This window comes from Copadichromis virginalis, linkage group LG15, assembly GCF_057382275.1.
Source record: "Copadichromis virginalis isolate Kocher_CV1m ecotype Utaka linkage group LG15, C_Virginalis_male_GT1.1, whole genome shotgun sequence".
NCBI lineage: Eukaryota > Metazoa > Chordata > Actinopteri > Cichliformes > Cichlidae > Copadichromis > Copadichromis virginalis.
Genome location: NC_140632.1, coordinates 26,750,293 through 26,767,961, shown reverse-complemented (window position 1 = coordinate 26,767,961; position 17,669 = coordinate 26,750,293). Strand labels below are relative to the sequence as shown.

Genomic DNA, 17,669 nt, shown 5'->3' with positions numbered 1-17,669 from the left:
AGCACACTGGGACAAAGGAAACCACACCCAGTACCCACATGGGTTTTCAACAATTACTGGTGGGAGTTTATGAACACAACCGCTTACATAAACAACAAGACTAATTGTTATGTTTGTGCACACATGCCACTGTCTACACATTCTTCTGGGCTATAGCCGTATAGTATCACTGAGAGCGAGACAGTTTGTTTGCTTGTTTTAGCCACACACCCAGGAGGAAAACGTACTTGGAATAGACTATTTATAGTGATAATGGCCCACACATTGTAAATGAAGTGATTGGGTACATGGCAATCTCACCCTAAACTCTGGCTGATTGGGACCCACACCCATTTTCACACCTTGGCTCAGGCGATTAGAGGATCATCAGGGGGTCCTTTTGTCCCTCTTTGGGGGGATACTCCCACTAGGTTTAAATCTGGGACTCCCCACCATTTGACCTTAGAACTGAAGAAGCTTCTCGGATGAGAGGTGAAACGTCTTCAAGCAACTTAAATGGTAAATGGCCTGTATTTATATAGCGCTTTACTAGTCCCTAAGGACCCCAAAGCGCTTTACATATCCAGTCATTCACACACTGGTGATGGCAAGCTACATTGTAACCACAGCCACCCTGGGGCGCACTGACAGAGGCGAGGCTGCCAGACACTGGCGCCACCGGGCCCTCTGACCACCACCAGTAGGCAACGGGTGAAGTGTCTTGCCCAAGGACACAACGACCGAGACTGTCCAAGCCGGGGCTCGAACCGACAACCTTCCGATTACAAGGCGAACTCCCAACTCTTGAGCCACGATCGCCCCGAACTTAAAGAAGTCCAAACGCTTTTCTTTACAAGCTCCTTTGACTACGATGACCTGGATGACTGAGAACCTTCACAGACATACTTGGAATACTGCCAACTTCTCAACTCCCCTGAACCTGAATGGAAAGGTAGAGTCACCAGTAGCTGGTCCTCCTTGCATCGCAAGGAGGAGTATGCAAATTGATAGGTGAAACATGTAGTACGTTTTTACCAGATGGATATACAACTGGAGGAGACATTTATGAAGCACTGCAGAACTTAACCACACTGCAGAAATACATGATGAATCGCACACCGGGAGGAGATGCACCACAAAGCTGGATAGCTTGGTTAATGTCTGGACCATGGAGGCATCTTCTTTTGAAAATGTTAACTCCTGTTTTTGGACTGTTAACATTGATTTACTTATGTATAGGATGCATTTTACTTTGTATAAGATCAATGCTAACTAAAATGATTTCTAATACATTTGTTAACTATGTACTTTTGCAACAATATGAAATAAATGACATGACAGAAGCCTGTGTATAAATGACGCCTGCACTGAAAATGTCAAGCAAGTGGTGTATGGATAAGAATATATTACACAGAAATAATCTGGCATGACAAAACAGGAGGGAAATGTTAGAGTGAATTGTTAAATGTTGAAAATTTTATGCTTACCATCTCTACATTGTTTCACACTGTATGATCAAAGACATCCCTTTGTTTCTGACCCCCTCCCCAGCGTGTTGAATGGTGTGGGAGGCTGTAGTGTTTTATTATAGGCACATCCTATGTGAGGGTTCTGTTTTCTTATTTAGTGAGGATGTTTTACTTCCTGCCCTTTATGACCTCACCTGTGTTTGTGTATGGTTAGACTGTTAAAGAGGGGTTAAGCCACGTACAGGGTGGGAGAGATGACCCTTTTCTGAGCAGGAAGTCACACAAACGCACCCCCAAACACTAACACACACACTCACGAGCACACACACACACAGTGCCTTATCGTTTATAACCATGGGGGGGGGGGGGGGGGGGGTTTACAATGGGTGGTGCTTGTGTGTACTGTAACTGCTTTAAATAAAAAGGCGGCAAGCAGAGACCTGGGTCGGAGTCATCTGCGGTTGGATTCAGAGTGCTTTTCTGAGACACCGACCGGGGTTTCCCTTGCGCAAGTTAAAACCGATCAGTCGCTGTTTGTCTTGCTTTGTTAACGGGAATACGTTTCTGAACCAGCAGGGCTGCTGAAGCGCAGACCCAACAAGAACTGTGCCAGTAAAGCTCAGATATTTTTGTAAAATCCAGTTGGGAGCTATGAGAATGTTGTGTATTGATTTTACTTTTCTTGTTGTTACTTCTAGTGTGGTATAGGTCTTTAAAATGTGCTAACGCTACCAGTGTGATGCTAGCTGCTATGTGCAGGATGGAGGAAAGTATTCAAATACAGGAACTTGTTCTGGTTTTATTGAAGCAGTCAGGTTTTAGTAGAAGCAGCCTATCTCAGGATTCAAAATGTTTGTAAATGAAGTTATATTTGGTTGTTAAAAGGAAAAGTGATAATAAATAGTTATTATCACCATTTGTGTTTATTAAATCTTCATTTAAAAAAAAACACAACTTAACTGCAATCTGAAGTTTGCTGACACCTAGCAGTGAAAATGTTACACATTGTACCATGAAGAGTAGAAAACATCACTTCAAATATACCATACCCGTTTGTATCATTATACTGTGACAGTGGACTGATGAAAATTCATGCCCAGAAACAAATCAGTACATGAAGGTTGTGACTTTAACACTCCTGTGTTGGACAGTCTGTGTTTTTCACTCATGCATCGGTGTAAGGAAGAGGACTCCCTTACTGCATTTATTTATATTGTATTGTCTGTATAGCACTTTAGAGCACACCTTTCACTTTATTAAAAGCACCTTATCAAGCAATTTATGAGCATTGCACTTTAAGCATGGATTTGCACACAAGAAGTTTAAATATTTATTGACTATTTATGGGGAATTTTAAAATCAGTTGGTGGCCTTATTTCAGATCCTGCACAGCTGCTCCTCGTCAAGGAATGTGGTGGTTGTCTGTCAGGAGAGAAGAATGGTGATTGAGATTGTGATTAAGGTTTACCAATAAGGAAAACTAATGCAAATGTGTGTGTGAAATCTAGGGAAAAGTGTTGCAAATAAGTGTTTGTAAGTTAATGATTACTCACCTTTCTTGCCTGTGTCCTCTTCAAGGTGTTTGGGCAAATGTTTCCCCAGGGGTCCAGACACCATTTAAAGGTTCCGGGAGAGACCATTGGTAAAGAGAGTGTGGTGAATCTTTTTGTGCTTGGGTTTCTGGGTTTTTATAATATTGGGTTTGGTGTAACATTAAAGTGTGAAGTATTTATTAATATGTAAATGTGAAAATGTATTTATGTATTTATTTATTCTTATTGATATATTGTATACTGTGGTGGAAGGTTGGGATTTAAGAATTTACCTGAGAGTGGAATAATGGTTAAGTCTGTGACAGCTGAACATATTTAAGGCTGCCAGTTGTCATTAGAGGATGGATTTTTGTGTTGTGAAGAAGCTCGACAAGTTAATTGTTTTAAGGAGAGCCATATAGCAAATAAATACTTTGTTCCACTACACTTGCCTTGGTCTGTCTCACTGTGTTTCCAGCCGCTAAGGGCTGCCCTGTTACAATCGGTCTGATTTAATACGCTCACATATCCACAGTTTGTCCTCAGTGTGGTCATATCATTCATGTGCGTCCTTCTGATTCATGCGTGTGAACTCAAGTCACAGACATGGTTTTATTATTTACCAAAAGGCAGGACAGATGACAGAACACTGACACTGAGACTTCGGTATGTGGAGTCCAGAGGTCCAGTTAGTGAAGAGACACGCTCCAATTTCCACTGTCAGATAGAGGCTAAAACATGCATTGCACACAGTGAATTCACCGCCCAGTGTTACACTGTCAGCAGAGCTGTCAGCAGCAATTTAAGTGTGATATCGTAGCAGAATTAACACTGTCACTCTCCGTCAATGGTCTAATTGGAATATTTCCATTTTTTTTCTTCTCGTTTTTTTTTTCTTTTTTCCCATGTCTTTTTTATGCCGCTCACCCTTGTCCTTGGTTTCTTTCTTCTTATTTTCTTTCACTGCTTCCATCACCTACTTCCAGACTCATCCACAAACAACATCCTTTATTTCGACATATACGTAAAGCATGATCACGGACAGTCATGCGCTCAACGGCAGCACATTTACATCAATCACACAGTGCACACAGATGTATAGGATACACACACTTAAGTCAAGCGTACTCATATTAGTAAATATGCACACACATAATCAGACTCATTTTTTTTCTCTCCTTCTCTCTATTTACGAACAAGTGATGTATTCTCTCCACCTGTCTAAGCGACACACACAGTGGCCTCTATACCTCGGGGAGTGGTGGGGGGAGATAGGCCTCCATAAGGCTATCTCCCCCCACCACTCCCCCTGCCAGTGGCAGACGCCCTCAGACATCGGTGCATTGGTGGTTCTTGGTGTCTGGGGATGGGCGTCCAGGTACACACCGGCTCACTCCTGGTGGCTGCTAGTTGGGGCCTGGAGCCTGGGGCTCACTCGGGGCCCTTTGGGGGGTGGGGTGCCCTCGGCCTCTGGGCCTGGGGCTCGGTCACTCTGGCACAGCTGGCTGCCGGCGGAGCTCACAGGCACGTCACTGCAACACTGCATTATACAATAAAATAATGTGATTAATACATAAGTAAAAGAAATTCCTATACAGCCATAATCCTGTTTTTGTGGAGTCTAATTCTGCAAAGAGTCTGAACATTGAGGTCATGCCGTAACTCAGCTGAGTGCAACAAAGTACTCCTTTAAAAGTATTTTGTTGCACTCCTTTAAAAGGAAATCAGTAAACGTCCTTTAAACACCAGAGCTTTAAATCCCATTAAAGCCACAGAGACGTTAAAATAAAAACTCAGACTCGTAGAAATAGACGAAATAAACTGCATTTATTCTGAAAGGCACAAATCTGACAACTGAGCTGTAATGTTACATTCAAAGGATACATTGGGTGTCATAAAAATAAACCCAGGCACGAACAGTTAAAAAAAAAGAATGAGAGGAATTGCAACAAATAAGAGTTGGATATGAAGAAAAGCAGAGTTTTTGAAATGTTTGAGCCTTGAGACAAAATTAAAACTGAAAACCTGTATTTCATCAGGGCTTAAATGAGGATGTGAAAACCTCTGAAAAGTTTCAATTCTTAATCCTGGAAATCACCTGTGAGCAGATTAGGATTACACATTCACGTCAATGCAGACTACTTGCACAGTTCTGATATAAATGAAATGACAAACAGCAAATTAACATTAAAAAAAAATTCTTAGGTACAAAATTTTAAAAAGGGATTGAAAACATGCCTGTAATGTGGGTGATGGAGCCTATCAGCTGTTATTTGTTGGTAGGTTTTAATGGTCAATGTCCAGTTAGTCTGCTGAGGAACCTTCTAACAGGTCAGGGGTCAGGTTTAGGCTCATCCCTTATATGGATATATTTTACTGTGTGACACACTTACATGACAGAATCACTGTAACATTGATCATCTGGCTGGAACACAACCAAACTCTAAGCCTGACCCCTGACCCTGATGACCAGTACTCCACGCAATGCCAGCCATCTTTTATTAATCTGCATTGATGGGTGGTGGCTGGCAGCGATATGAGTAAAAACAGCTCATTAAAAGTTTTCACAAAGCAATCACAGACATTGTCACCAGACAAGGAGCTAGAAGGTGTTGGTCTGATGACGAGTTTACTACAATGAGCTGATCAGGTGTGTTGGGGATTGGACAATCCCCCTCACTCTTAATTTGAAAATTCATGTGCTCGCTGTCGGGGTTCCTGGTACAGATGGTCCGATTAGAGTGGGTTTAGTTCTGGTTCTGCTCTTGAGGGTCTCTCTAACCAGAAAGTGCAGCAGGTGGAGAACTGGTTCATGAGCAGAACCAGGACCAGGGGGCGTAGTTCAGCTGTGGGAGGAGGGACTCACTGGAGAGGCAGCTGATTATTGCTGCCTATGCAGGTCACATAGCTATTTTACCTGAGCACAGGAATATTTCAGGTGTGCAGGACTACACATCAGAGCCTGTTGCATCCTTTCTGGACCTTCAGAAGACAGGAAACACTCAGCCTGTTGGGAAGTTTCCAGTCGCTATCAGTCTTTTCAGGAACACATCAGTCAGAGAAACTCTTCAAGGTTATTTTTATCCTCGCTTAGAGCTCATCATCTGCAGCTGCAGGAGATGTTGAGCTCTGGGCTTCAATTGTGTAATACAGACAGCAGGAGGCTCTGCAGGAGACTCGTCTTCAGTCAAATGCAGGAGTTGGAATATTTCTCAATTAAAATGATGAAGTACAACAAGATGTGCAGCATGGTGTTAGATCTTTTTATCTTCAAAATATTTCACTCTGGATTAAGAATCTCGTCGGTAAAACAGAAGTGAGTCAGGAGAGGTGAGTTAGAGACTTGGAGCTTCAGAGATCAACACATGGATGTCTTCACATGGTGAAAGAAGCGCCACTGTTGCTGGACCCATCCATCGATCGACGAGAGGAGGACATGTAGAAGTCAGAGGTGACTCTGGAGAAGCGGCGTGGGGCCATGTACTTCTTTCCAAGACACCACAGGTCCCTGAAGATCCTCTTGAAGTGGTTCCTGAAGTTCACCCCTACGAAGGCGTACAGCACTGGGTTCAGGCAGCAGTGCATGTAAGCAATGGTCTGGAACACCGTCTTGGCCATCTCCAACATGTCCGCCTCACCACACGAGACCTCCTGAAACAGGCTGACCGTGTCATACAGCAGCACTATGTTGTAAGGCAGGTGGCAGATGATAAAAACGGCCACAACCACCAGCACCACCCGTACTGCTCTGTGCCGCTGGAAGTTTTTGGCCTTCAGCAGGGTGATGATGATGGCACTGTAGCAGAAGATCATGATGAAGAGTGGCAGAAAAAAACCCACGCTGATCTGGGTGCTGGGGATGCCCACCTTCACCGCAGCGGCTGTTTCTGAGTCTTTAAACTTGAACTCACAAACATGCGTTTGGTTATTAGGATCACTCAAGTGTGATGGCTCGTACCAGTTGTAGAAGTAGAAGCTGGGGACGGACACAAGTATAGCGAAGATCCAGACGATGGTACAGATGACGCGGCTGTATGACAGTGAGCGCAGTCTGAAACTACGCCGAGCCTGGACAATGGCGATGTAGCGGTCAGTGCTGATGCAGGCAAGCAGCAGCATGCCACTGTACAAGTTCACACTATAGGAGCCACGCAGCAGCTTGCAGGCCACCTGCCCCATCGGCCACGACCACTGCTCGTTGTAGACGATGAATGGCAGCGCCAACACGAACAGCAGGTCAGCGATGGCCACGTTGAACAGGTAGATGTCAGTCATGGACTTGGTCCTCTTATAGAAGGCGTAGGTAACAATGACCAGGCTGTTTCCCACAAAGCCCAGGATGCAGATGATAGAGTGGATGTACGGGCCAATCACCTTCGCCGCACTCTGGTTGTTGGGAAATGAACAAAATCCACCGTAATCTAGGTAATCAATGACATTATTGTCATCATTGGACGTCGACATAGGGTATGCTTGGTTTGACATATTTGTGGTGTATGACTGGTTGGACATATTCGTGGTGTATGATTGGTTGGACATATTCGTGGTGTATGATTGGTTGGACATCTCCGTGGGGTATGATCGGTTGGACACCAAATCCTCTGCAGAGTAGATCACTGTAAAGCAAGCAGAGAGAAAACATCAAACTACAGCACATGTGTCTGATGGACTCACAGTGAAACAAAGACAATGGCAAGAGGAAGACCAGAGAACACATGATGAAGAAGCTGTGTGAATGCTATAGCATCTTCAGTTCGCACATTAATCAGCTCTGTATTTTCATAAAAAATTAAATGAAATCCACATGTTATTCAACTACATCTCTGCAAACACTTAACAGCTAAGGGCTGGTTCAGGTGCAGGGTCACCTGAACCAGCCCTAACTACAGGGAGTGCAGAATTATTAGGCAAGTTGTATTTGTGAGGAATAATTTTATTATTGAACAACAACCATGTTCTCAATGAACCCAAAAAACTCATTAATATCAAAGCTGAATGTTTTTGGAAGTAGTTTTTAGTTAGTTTTTAGTTTTAGCTATTTTAGGGGGATATCTGTGTGTGCAGGTGACTATTACTGTGCATAATTATTAGGCAACTTAACAAAAACAAATATATACCCATTTCAATTATTTATTTTTACCAGTGAAACCAATATAACATCTCCACATTCACAAATATACATTTCTGACATTCAAAAACAAAACAAAAACAAATCAGCGACCAATATAGCCACCTTTCTTTGCAAGGACATTCAAAAGCCTGCCATCCATGGATTCTGTCAGTGTTTTGATCTGTTCACCATCAACATTGCGTGCAGCAGCAACCACAGCCTCCCAGACACTGTTCAGAGAGGTGTACTGTTTTCCCTCCTTGTAAATCTCACATTTGATGATGGACCACAGGTTCTCAATGGGGTTCAGATCAGGTGAACAAGGTGGCCATGTCATTAGTTTTTCTTCTTTTATACCCTTTCTTGCCAGCCACGCTGTGGAGTACTTGGACGCGTGTGATGGAGCATTGTCCTGCATGGAAATCATGTTTTTCTTGAAGGATGCAGACTTCTTCCTGTACCACTGCTTGAAGAAGGTGTCTTCCAGAAACCGGCAGTAGGACTGGGAGTTGAGCTTGACTCCATCCTCAACCCGAAAAGGCCCCACAAGCTCATCTTTGATGATACCAGCCCAAACCAGTACTCCACCTCCACCTTGCTGGCGTCTGAGTCGGACTGAAGCTCTCTGCCCTTTACCAATCCAGCAACGGGCCCATCCATCTGGCCCATCAAGACTCACTCTCATTTCATCAGTCCATAAAACCTTAGAAAAACCAGTCTTGAGATATTTCTTGGCCCAGTCTTGACGTTTCAGCTTGTGTGTCTTGTTCAGTGGTGGTCGTCTTTCAGCCTTTCTTACCTTGGCCATGTCTCTGAGTATTGCACACCTTGTGCTTTTGGGCACTCCAGTGATGTTGCAGCTCTGAAATATGGCCAAACTGGTGGCAAGTGGCATCTTGGCAGCTGCACGCTTGACTTTTCTCAGTTCATGGGCAGTTATTTTGCGCCTTGGTTTTTCCACACGCTTCTTGCGACCCTGTTGACTATTTTGAATGAAACGCTTGATTGTTCGATGATCACGCTTCAGAAGCTTTGCAATTTTGAGAGTGATGCATCCCTCTGCAAGATATCTCACTATTTTTGACTTTTCTGAGCCTGTCAAGTCCTTCTTTTGACCCATTTTGCCAAAGGAAAGGACGTTGCCTAATAATTATGCACACCTGATATAGGGTGTTGATGTCATTAGACCACACCCCTTCTCATTACAGAGATGCACATCACCTAATATGCTTAATTGGTAGTAGGCTTTCGAGCCTATACAGCTTGGAGTAAGACAACATGCATGAAGAGGATGATGTGGACAAAATACTCATTTGCCTAATAATTCTGCACTCCCTGTATATGCTTTAGCAAAAAGGAAAATTTGAAGCCTAAGGAAGAACAAGTATTATACAAGTAATAAATGCAAGAACTAGTTTTTCAGCATCACTCTGAGACAGGATATTTCTAATGGTAATGCACAAGAGAATTTAATTCTTCTTCTTGTTTTTCAGCTCCTTTCTCTAGCCATGTGATCATGTGCATTCATCTTCTCCTATCCAAGCATCCTCCTTTGTCACACCAACCCTCTGCATCTCCTCCTTCACTAAATCCATGGACCTCCTCTGAGGTCTTCCTCTTCTCCTCCTGCCTGGGAGCTCCATCTTCATCATCTTTTTTCCAATATATCCAGTCTCCCTCTGCACATGTTCAAACTATCCATCACAGCAAGTCTCACTACTGTTTTCAAACCCACCCTTTAATTCTAGCCTGCTCTTCCTTCTCTCTTTCTCATGCATGTATGATGTGAATAAGTATTGGTCGCAGCATTGAAACCTGTGGGTCTCCATGACTAACACTGTGTGTGATGACAACTCTGTTTTTTGGAGTCTATCAGAGAGAAACGACTCAAACCAGCGCAGTGTTTCTTTTTAACACCAGCGTTTTATTGCAGTGAAACTCTAGGAGCACTAAGATGAGTTCACTGTCCAAGGCTGTGAGACAGTGGAAAGCAGCCTGAGCTGGAAATCCACAGAACTGCCTGTGGATCCCAGACACGTCATCCTAAATTACCAACTCCAAGAACTAAGTGCCACACTATTACCATAACTTTAACCTGAAGCAGGCATGTTTCCGGCTGATGAAACAGCATTTCAAAATACCACAGTGACTCTTCTTATTCATTAATTTAAACACTGTTTTTGGTGACTTTGATGCAAACACAGTGACAAAGCTTCACAGTGGGTGTAAGCTTATTTCTTTGAAACGTCCCATTGTCCACTTGAATGCTCTAAATGTTCCCATTTTCCCATAATCTCCCTCTTAAGAATCTGAAGAATGAGTTTTATCTCATTTTCATGTTGCCGTTGCTGTTCTCTGCATGTGTTATGTTCATGTTCCTGCACTGTGATGTGATCATTGTTGTGTCATTGTAAACTAGGCAGAACTCTGCGAGGCTCCTGGCCCTCGTTTGGGTTCTGAGCTCAATGTGAGGCTGATGGTAAGTGTTGGTTACAGCACAGACTGAGGTGTCTGTCAGTGAGATGTTTTTGGAAACAGCTTCTGAGGAAAGTCTGGATTGATTTGTAAAGAGAAAACAGACAGTGTCAGTCACAGAAAGCTTTGAGATGTTAATGAGTGACACACTTTACAGCCTCCAGATTTCAGCGCTTGCTCTTGATCTGACTCATCCCCGCTGAGCTACGAGTCCTGAAACCTAAACGGGACTTTGACATGTTAAACGTGTGAAAGTGGTGCAGAGACCGGTTACATTGAGCTGCTGCTGCTCGTAAACTCAGATGAAGACATGCTTGTTGCAGTGCCAATGGTGTGCGCGTCACGCCATTTCAGGTGTTTGAGCTTTTGCAGGAAGTTTGCAGAAAAGAGGTCAGAAACAGCGAGTGACCCACTTCGTGCATGCATGGTTTCCCCCCTGGTTACTTCCCCCACAATCCGCAGCCAACAAACACCTACCCCTCTTATGTTCTTCTTCACATATTCACATTTTTACCTTCATATCAAATGGACTGATTCTGATTCTTATATAGCGCTTTTCTACTCTCCCGGAGTACTCAAAGCGCTCTATACAACATGCCACATTCACCCAATCACACCCATTCTCACAAGCACTGACACTAAACTGAGTGCTGTCTAACTACATTTGCACACATTCATATGGATGGATGCATCGGAGAGCGGCAAAGATTAAAGTCGAGCCGAAAGAGCCAGGTGTGTCTAACTGACAGGCTCAGGTGTGTTTTTTTATCGATGTGCTTCCTGTAAATAAGAGAACTTCCTCCTAACCTTTAGCTGCAGTTAGTCATCAATAAATGTCCAAATGTCACTAAATGCTCTATGAATGCAAGGCACGAGTCAAGTTCATTTCATGTTACCAGCTGTAATCACCCAGTGTGAGCAAAAGTAATGAAAAGTAACTTTTATTTATCATCTTTTTAATGTAATTTCATTTTTCATTTTTATTTGATGTATTTTCATTTTTATATCTTTATATTTTTACCTTTGTGTAATTTATTTATTCTGCAGTTTGCTGTATTTTATTGTATTCTTCTTATTTGATTTTTATACCTTTAGTTTTCTTTTAAACTTCATTTTGTTTAATAGTCTGGTTTATTTTGTATTGTCTTCTTTTCTTTATTATAATTCTTTATCATTTGCATAGGTTAAATTAATATAACTGTATTTATTTATTGTGTTTTTAAGCTTTTGTTCTGATTTGGTATAAATAAAAAGTATAAATAAAACTAAACTGAATATAGTCTCATGTAGTCTACAGTTTTTATTTTTATCTTTATTATTTTCTTATGTTAAATTAATGCAATTATATTTATTTGAAAGTCTTGCTTTTATATTTTTATTGTGTTTTTAATTGATTTTTGATTTGACAGGTGTGTTTGTGCCTTAAATAAAGTTCAGTCAGTCCATTAATCACAGGACGGGAAATGTAATAGATTATTTGGAGTATGCGGGCAGGTGTGCTCAATGCTGGCCTGAGATCAGCTGCTGGTTTTCAGGAAGTTAATTCACAAACACCTGAGCAGGTGACAGAAAGACACAAACGAGAAGTGGCCGTTTCCCACCACTCGCACGTCCGATGTTTGGGGCAGCGTGGTGGATGAAATCGTCTGAGGTCTTCTGGACCTTTCGCTTCCCCGCAGGTGACATTTGAAATACAGGAAGTCTGAGGGGACAAATTAGAGCCGAGGGCCCTGGGAGCAGAAGTGCAGAGCAGGAACCCGAGGTGTTTGAGGAACTATTTATTTCTCCTTTAAGATCAGTTTAACCTGCACGACACAGATGCCGCATCGCCGTTCCACCAAGGCTCATGGGAAGATTTCTATTCTGCTTGTGGAGAAATGTGAGCTGGCAGTTCATGACAGCTTGGAGCTTGCCTGGGCTCGCACGTTTATACTTAGAGTCCTTCTGAGAGTAGCCACTCACCCACATTTGGGTAGGCCAGAGGTTATTGAGCGTTTCTGACAAGTGGAAAAGTTCAGGCTCCAGAAAACGTGTTAAATTGATTCTAACGGTTTTTATTTCTTTGTTTTTCAAAGTTTAAAAATCAGATAAAGTATAAACATGATATTTTCTGCTTTGATGTTTCTGTTGACAATCATTAACCTGCATCTGACGGCAACCTCTTCTTCCAGCAAGCACAAACTTTATCCTGCAGTGATTTAACGACAATGTTTCTGAGCTGCAGAGATGCTGCACAGCTGATGGACTCAGTTTCTCTTTGATTAAACTTTGTTCTTGATGCAGTAAAGAGGAATTTACTGTGTGGTTTCTGTGCTCATGCGAGCAGCTGACAGAACGTGCCATTCAGAGGGAAACGTTGTCTTATCGATTCGATCAACAGAAAACGCCTCACTGCACCACACCTGATCTTATCTAAAAAATATCACACATTACATCATTTAACAGAGTTTAACCTCAAACTTTCTCTCATGCTGTATTGAAAAGCAGGAAAAACACACCTGAAGGTTCAAAGTGCCACCTCTGAGCTTCAGCCTCTGTTTCCAGCCTGAAATGTTGACACAGCCTGCAGAGCAATGTGGAGAAGCTGGGGTCTGACCGTTCAAGTCAGCGCTACAGCAAAAACTCCAGTCAGAGAAAACTCACAGGTGTGGCGGTGGATGATGAAGCTGGCTGCTGAGGCCACACAGGTGAAGACAAGGATGAGGAGGGCGATGATGCAGCTGCACAGCATCCAACAAACACTAAGCGCTGCAATTAAAGAGAACTACAAAGCAGTGAGAAACCCCAGTGCGAGCCTTCCTCTTTACCCTGCCCTCTGTGTGTGTGTGTGTGTGTGTGTGTGTGTGTGTGTGTGTGTGTGTGTGTGTGTGCCCGGCTCAGCACACATTACTGTGATGTCAGCTCTTCGTCTCAGCTTCCTCTCACAGTTTGATAAAAGAAATAAAATAAAAGTCAGAATTGTTCCATTTTTCTGCTCAAGGTCTTGTCACTTCGTCTTTACTCACACTGAACTTTATTTATATCTCCTGTGGAGACAGAGCATTATAACATTTGGGGGTCGCTGCTGTAAGATTAAAGGCTGTGTGTGTGTGTGTGTTTGCTGATAAAAATCATTTTTGTATTATCTGTTGTGTCGGTTTCCTGTTGTGGTTCCTCTCGTGCTGTGGGGGGTTAAAAGTGCCATAGCAGCATTACACATGATTTATTGTTTGTAGTTTTGCTTCGCCTCAGATGACTCTCAGACCATCAGTGACGTTCAGACTCTCAGCTTTAATATAGTTCTGCATGGACCGCTCAGCATTACAGACGTGTCAGAAACATGTAGTAACACAGTCTATGGCATCATTACATGTTTAGATTTTCTGTAAAATTACAGTGTAATTATATTTACATACAAACACATGCTGTAAGTAAGCTTTGCCCGTGTATAAACTAAGAACATCATTATAAGCTTGCATAGGCCTGCAGGTTTATTCTTTATTGGGAGGGAGAACAGTCATTACCATGTTCATATCTGTAAAAGAAAAGCTGACCTCCCTCACGCACAGCAGCAGAGTGAATATTCAATAGAGATGTAAAAAGGAAGATTCCCTCCGTAATGCGGCACACACCCTGAGGACAGACCTGCAGAGCCTGGAGAAATAGTTTGTTGCTTTATAAGAAAGCCCTCCTCAAAGCCAGAACATCTTACTATTCATCACTGATTGAAGAAAATAAGAACAACCCGAGGTTTCTCTTCAGCACTGTAGCCAGGCTGACAAAAAGTGAAAAAAAAAATGACTCATAATCATCTCAGATGTAACATTACCTACAACTACTTTCAGTACCATTGATATTCATTTAGAGTCTTTCATTTAGAGGCAGTATCAACAGAATGCATAGCATACATTTTCGCTATGAATATGACACCCAACTTTATCTATCCATGAAGCCAGATAACACACACCAATAAGTTAAACTGCAGTGATGAGTATGTCTTAAAGACATAAAGACCCTGATGGCCGCTAACTTTCTGCTTCTTAATTCAGATAAAACTGAGGTTATTGTACTCGGCCCTGAATATCTTGGAAATATGGTATCTAACCAGATTCTTACTCTTGATGGCATTACCTTGGCCTCCAGTAACACTGTGAGGAACCTTGGAGTCATTTTTGACCAGGACATGTCCTTCAATGAACATATTAAACAAATATGTAAGACTGCGTTCTTCCATTTGTGTAATACCTCTAAAATTAGAAATATCCTGTCTCAGAGTGACGCTGAAAAACTAGTTCATGCATTTATTACTTTTAGGATACTTGTTGTTCCTAGAGTATTTAAAAGTAGAATGGGAGGCAGAGCCTTTTCAGGCCTCTCTTCTGTGGAACCAGCTTCCAGTTTGGGTTTAGGATACAGACACTATCTCTACTTTTAAGATTAGGCTTCATACTTTCCTTTTTGCTAAAGTATATAGTTAGAGCTGGATCAGGTGACCATGAGTTATGTTGCAATAGGTGTGGGATTCCCATGATGCACTGGGTGTTTCTTCTTCTCTCACTATGTGTTAATAGACCTCTCTGCACTGAATCATACTTATTAATCTCTGGCTCTCTTCCACAGCATGTCTTTTATCCTGTTCTCACCCCAATCGTTCGTGGCAGATGGCCGCCCCTACCTGAGCCTGGTTCTGCCCGAGGTTTCTTCCTGTTAAAAGAAAGTTTTTCTTTCCCAGTGTTGCCAAAGTGTACAGGGGGTCATATGATTGTTGGGTTTTTCTCTGTATATGTTACTGTAGGGTCTACCTTACAATATCAAGTGCTGTGAGGCGACTGTTGCTGTGATTTGGTGCTGTATAAATAAAACGGAATCGAAATATTCTGTGGACTGAAGAGACAAAAGCTGAACTTTGTGAAGCATTTGAGTCCTGCGTCAAACTAACAGCATTTCATAAAGACATCACAGCAACAGTCAAACATGGTGGTGGTAGTGTGATGGTCTGCTAACACTGCAGCTTCAGGACAAACCATGAATTCTGCCTTCGACCATTTTCTGGTACAGAGCGGAATTCATGGTTCTGATGGCCATCATCATTTCCTGCCCTAAAGCTTACTGGGTAAAGACTAGTGGGCCAAAATTTGTCCACAGCGATGTTAAACACTCATTGAATAATAATAACAATGGATTGGATTTATATAGCGCTTTTCAAGGCACCCAATGCCACTATTCATTCACTCTCACATTCACATGAATGTGAGAGTTGTAGCCACAGCTGCCCTGGGGCAGATTGACAGAAGCGAGGCTGCCATATCGCGCCATCGGCCCCTCTGGCCAACACCAGTAGGCAGCAGGGTAAAGTGTCTTGCCCAAGGACACAATGACCAGGACGGAGAGCCCGGGGATCGAACCAGCGACCTTCCGGTTACAGATGCGCTTCCCAACCCCCTGAGCAACGGTCATGATAGCACGCACGCACGCACGCACGCACACACACACACACACACACACACTAAAACCCAGGGAGGATGTATTGATTTATGAACACAGAGCTTTATTCTTCACTGAGACTGTACAAGCTTAAATATCAGGATATAAAGAAGAGGTGCATGATGGGAGGCTCAGCTCACGTCCTCCATGTAGTCGGCTCCATGACTCTGACTGAGCTGGGAGATGCTGACGTCCTGAGTGGATTCATCCACCTGTGGACAGAGACAGAAATGAGCCTGAGGCTGCAAGTGGAGCTACAGGTGGAGCTGCAGGGGCATGGTCTCACCTTGTCGCTGTGGTCGGGGCCCTCAATGGAAACCTCCTCGATCTCCTCGCCGATGCTCAGCTCGCTCTTGGAGAACTCAGAGCGGTGACTAAACAAATAGAAGAAAAAAAAGTGAGACAATCCTCCACCTGCTCAGCCTGACCGCAGGACAGATATCACTTTAATGCAAAACATGACAGTGGCTCTGTGGCACTGCGGTCAGCAACACATCTGTCCTCTGTTCCTTCGAGCTGAATCTGAACAGCTGCTGTAAAGGTGTGGAAGGTTTCAACTACTTTCTATTTCTATTTATTTATTTATTTATATAGCACTTTTAATTACAACAGTGGTGTTGACCAAAGTGCTGTACAAACATACAAATTACACAATAAAATAGCAATATCAATTAACATCAATACCAAACAGCTAATAACAAATAAATAAGTAACTAACTCTCATGCAGAATTAAAAGCCAGTGAGTAGAAATGTGTTTTAAGATAGGATTTAAAAAGGTTGAGGGTAGGAACCAGTCTAATGTGGAGAGGCAAATCAATCCTCAATTTAGATGCCACGACTGCAAATGTACAATCACCTCCAAAAACCAACCTCGACCTTGGTGTGCCCAAGAGCAAAATATTATCCGATCTAAGAGTTCTAGGGGGCGTATAAGGCTGCAGTAGGTCTGACAGATACCCTGGGGCCTGTCCATTCAGTGCTTCATAAGTTACCAAGGTTTTTGTTTATTGATTCTAAAACGTACATGGAGCCAGTGAAGCGAGGCAACCACCGGGGAGATATGTTCATTTCTCTTCGTTCGTGTCAAAAGACAAGCAGCAGCATTCTGGAACAGCTGGAGCCTTGAAAGACAAGTCTGACTAATGCCAGAATATAAAGAATTACAGTAGTCCAGTTGGGATAGGATGAAAACATGAATTGCCCGTTCTAGGTTTTTAAAGGACAAAAAAAAGATCTCACCTTGGATAAAAGCCTCAGTTTAAAGAAAGACCGCTGTACAACTAAGATAATCTATTTCTCAAAGGTGAACTTATTGTCAAATATAACCCCCAAATTTTTAGCATGCGATTTGATAAAAGGTTTTAAACTGCGAAAATTAAAATGTGAGGTTCTAGAATTGCAACTTGGTCCAAAAACGATCACTTCAGTTTTATTTTCGTTGAAATTAAGGAAATTAGAGGCCATCCAGGCCTCAACTTCGACGAGACACTGAAATAAAGGTTCTAGCGAGGCAGAACTGTTTCTCTTTAGCTAAAGATAGATCTGAGTGTCGTCAGCATAGGAGTGAAGACTAATGTTACTGTAACTGTCCCTGAGACAGTTAAAATAAAGTTGGTTATTTCATGTTTCTGTGATAGATT

At 42.6% G+C, this 17,669-nt stretch overlaps 2 protein-coding genes across 5 annotated transcripts in view; both read right to left on the bottom strand.

The window, feature by feature from the left end:
* Positions 1 to 4,788: 4,788 nt before the first annotated feature.
* Positions 4,789 to 16,016, bottom strand: ccr6a (chemokine (C-C motif) receptor 6a). Its single transcript, XM_085432743.1, has 2 exons — positions 13,064 to 16,016; positions 4,789 to 7,596 (listed from the first exon to the last, which is right to left on the bottom strand). The coding sequence occupies exon 2, from the start codon at positions 7,544 to 7,546 to the stop codon at positions 6,356 to 6,358; it is 1,191 nt and encodes a 396-aa protein (XP_085288869.1). The 5' UTR covers positions 7,547 to 7,596; positions 13,064 to 16,016; the 3' UTR covers positions 4,789 to 6,355.
* A 55-nt stretch (positions 16,017 to 16,071) lies between these two features.
* Positions 16,072 to 17,669, bottom strand: part of cep43 (centrosomal protein 43) — a 42,652-nt gene continuing 41,054 nt past the window's right edge. For all 4 annotated transcript variants that reach the window (XM_085432739.1, XM_085432740.1, XM_085432741.1 and 1 more), the window contains 2 exons: positions 16,315 to 16,402; positions 16,072 to 16,240 (listed from right to left, as the gene is read on the bottom strand). In XM_085432739.1, coding sequence (XP_085288865.1) covers positions 16,160 to 16,240; positions 16,315 to 16,402 — 169 coding nt within the window. In that variant the 3' untranslated portion in view covers positions 16,072 to 16,159. The remainder of the gene's footprint in view (positions 16,241 to 16,314; positions 16,403 to 17,669) is intronic.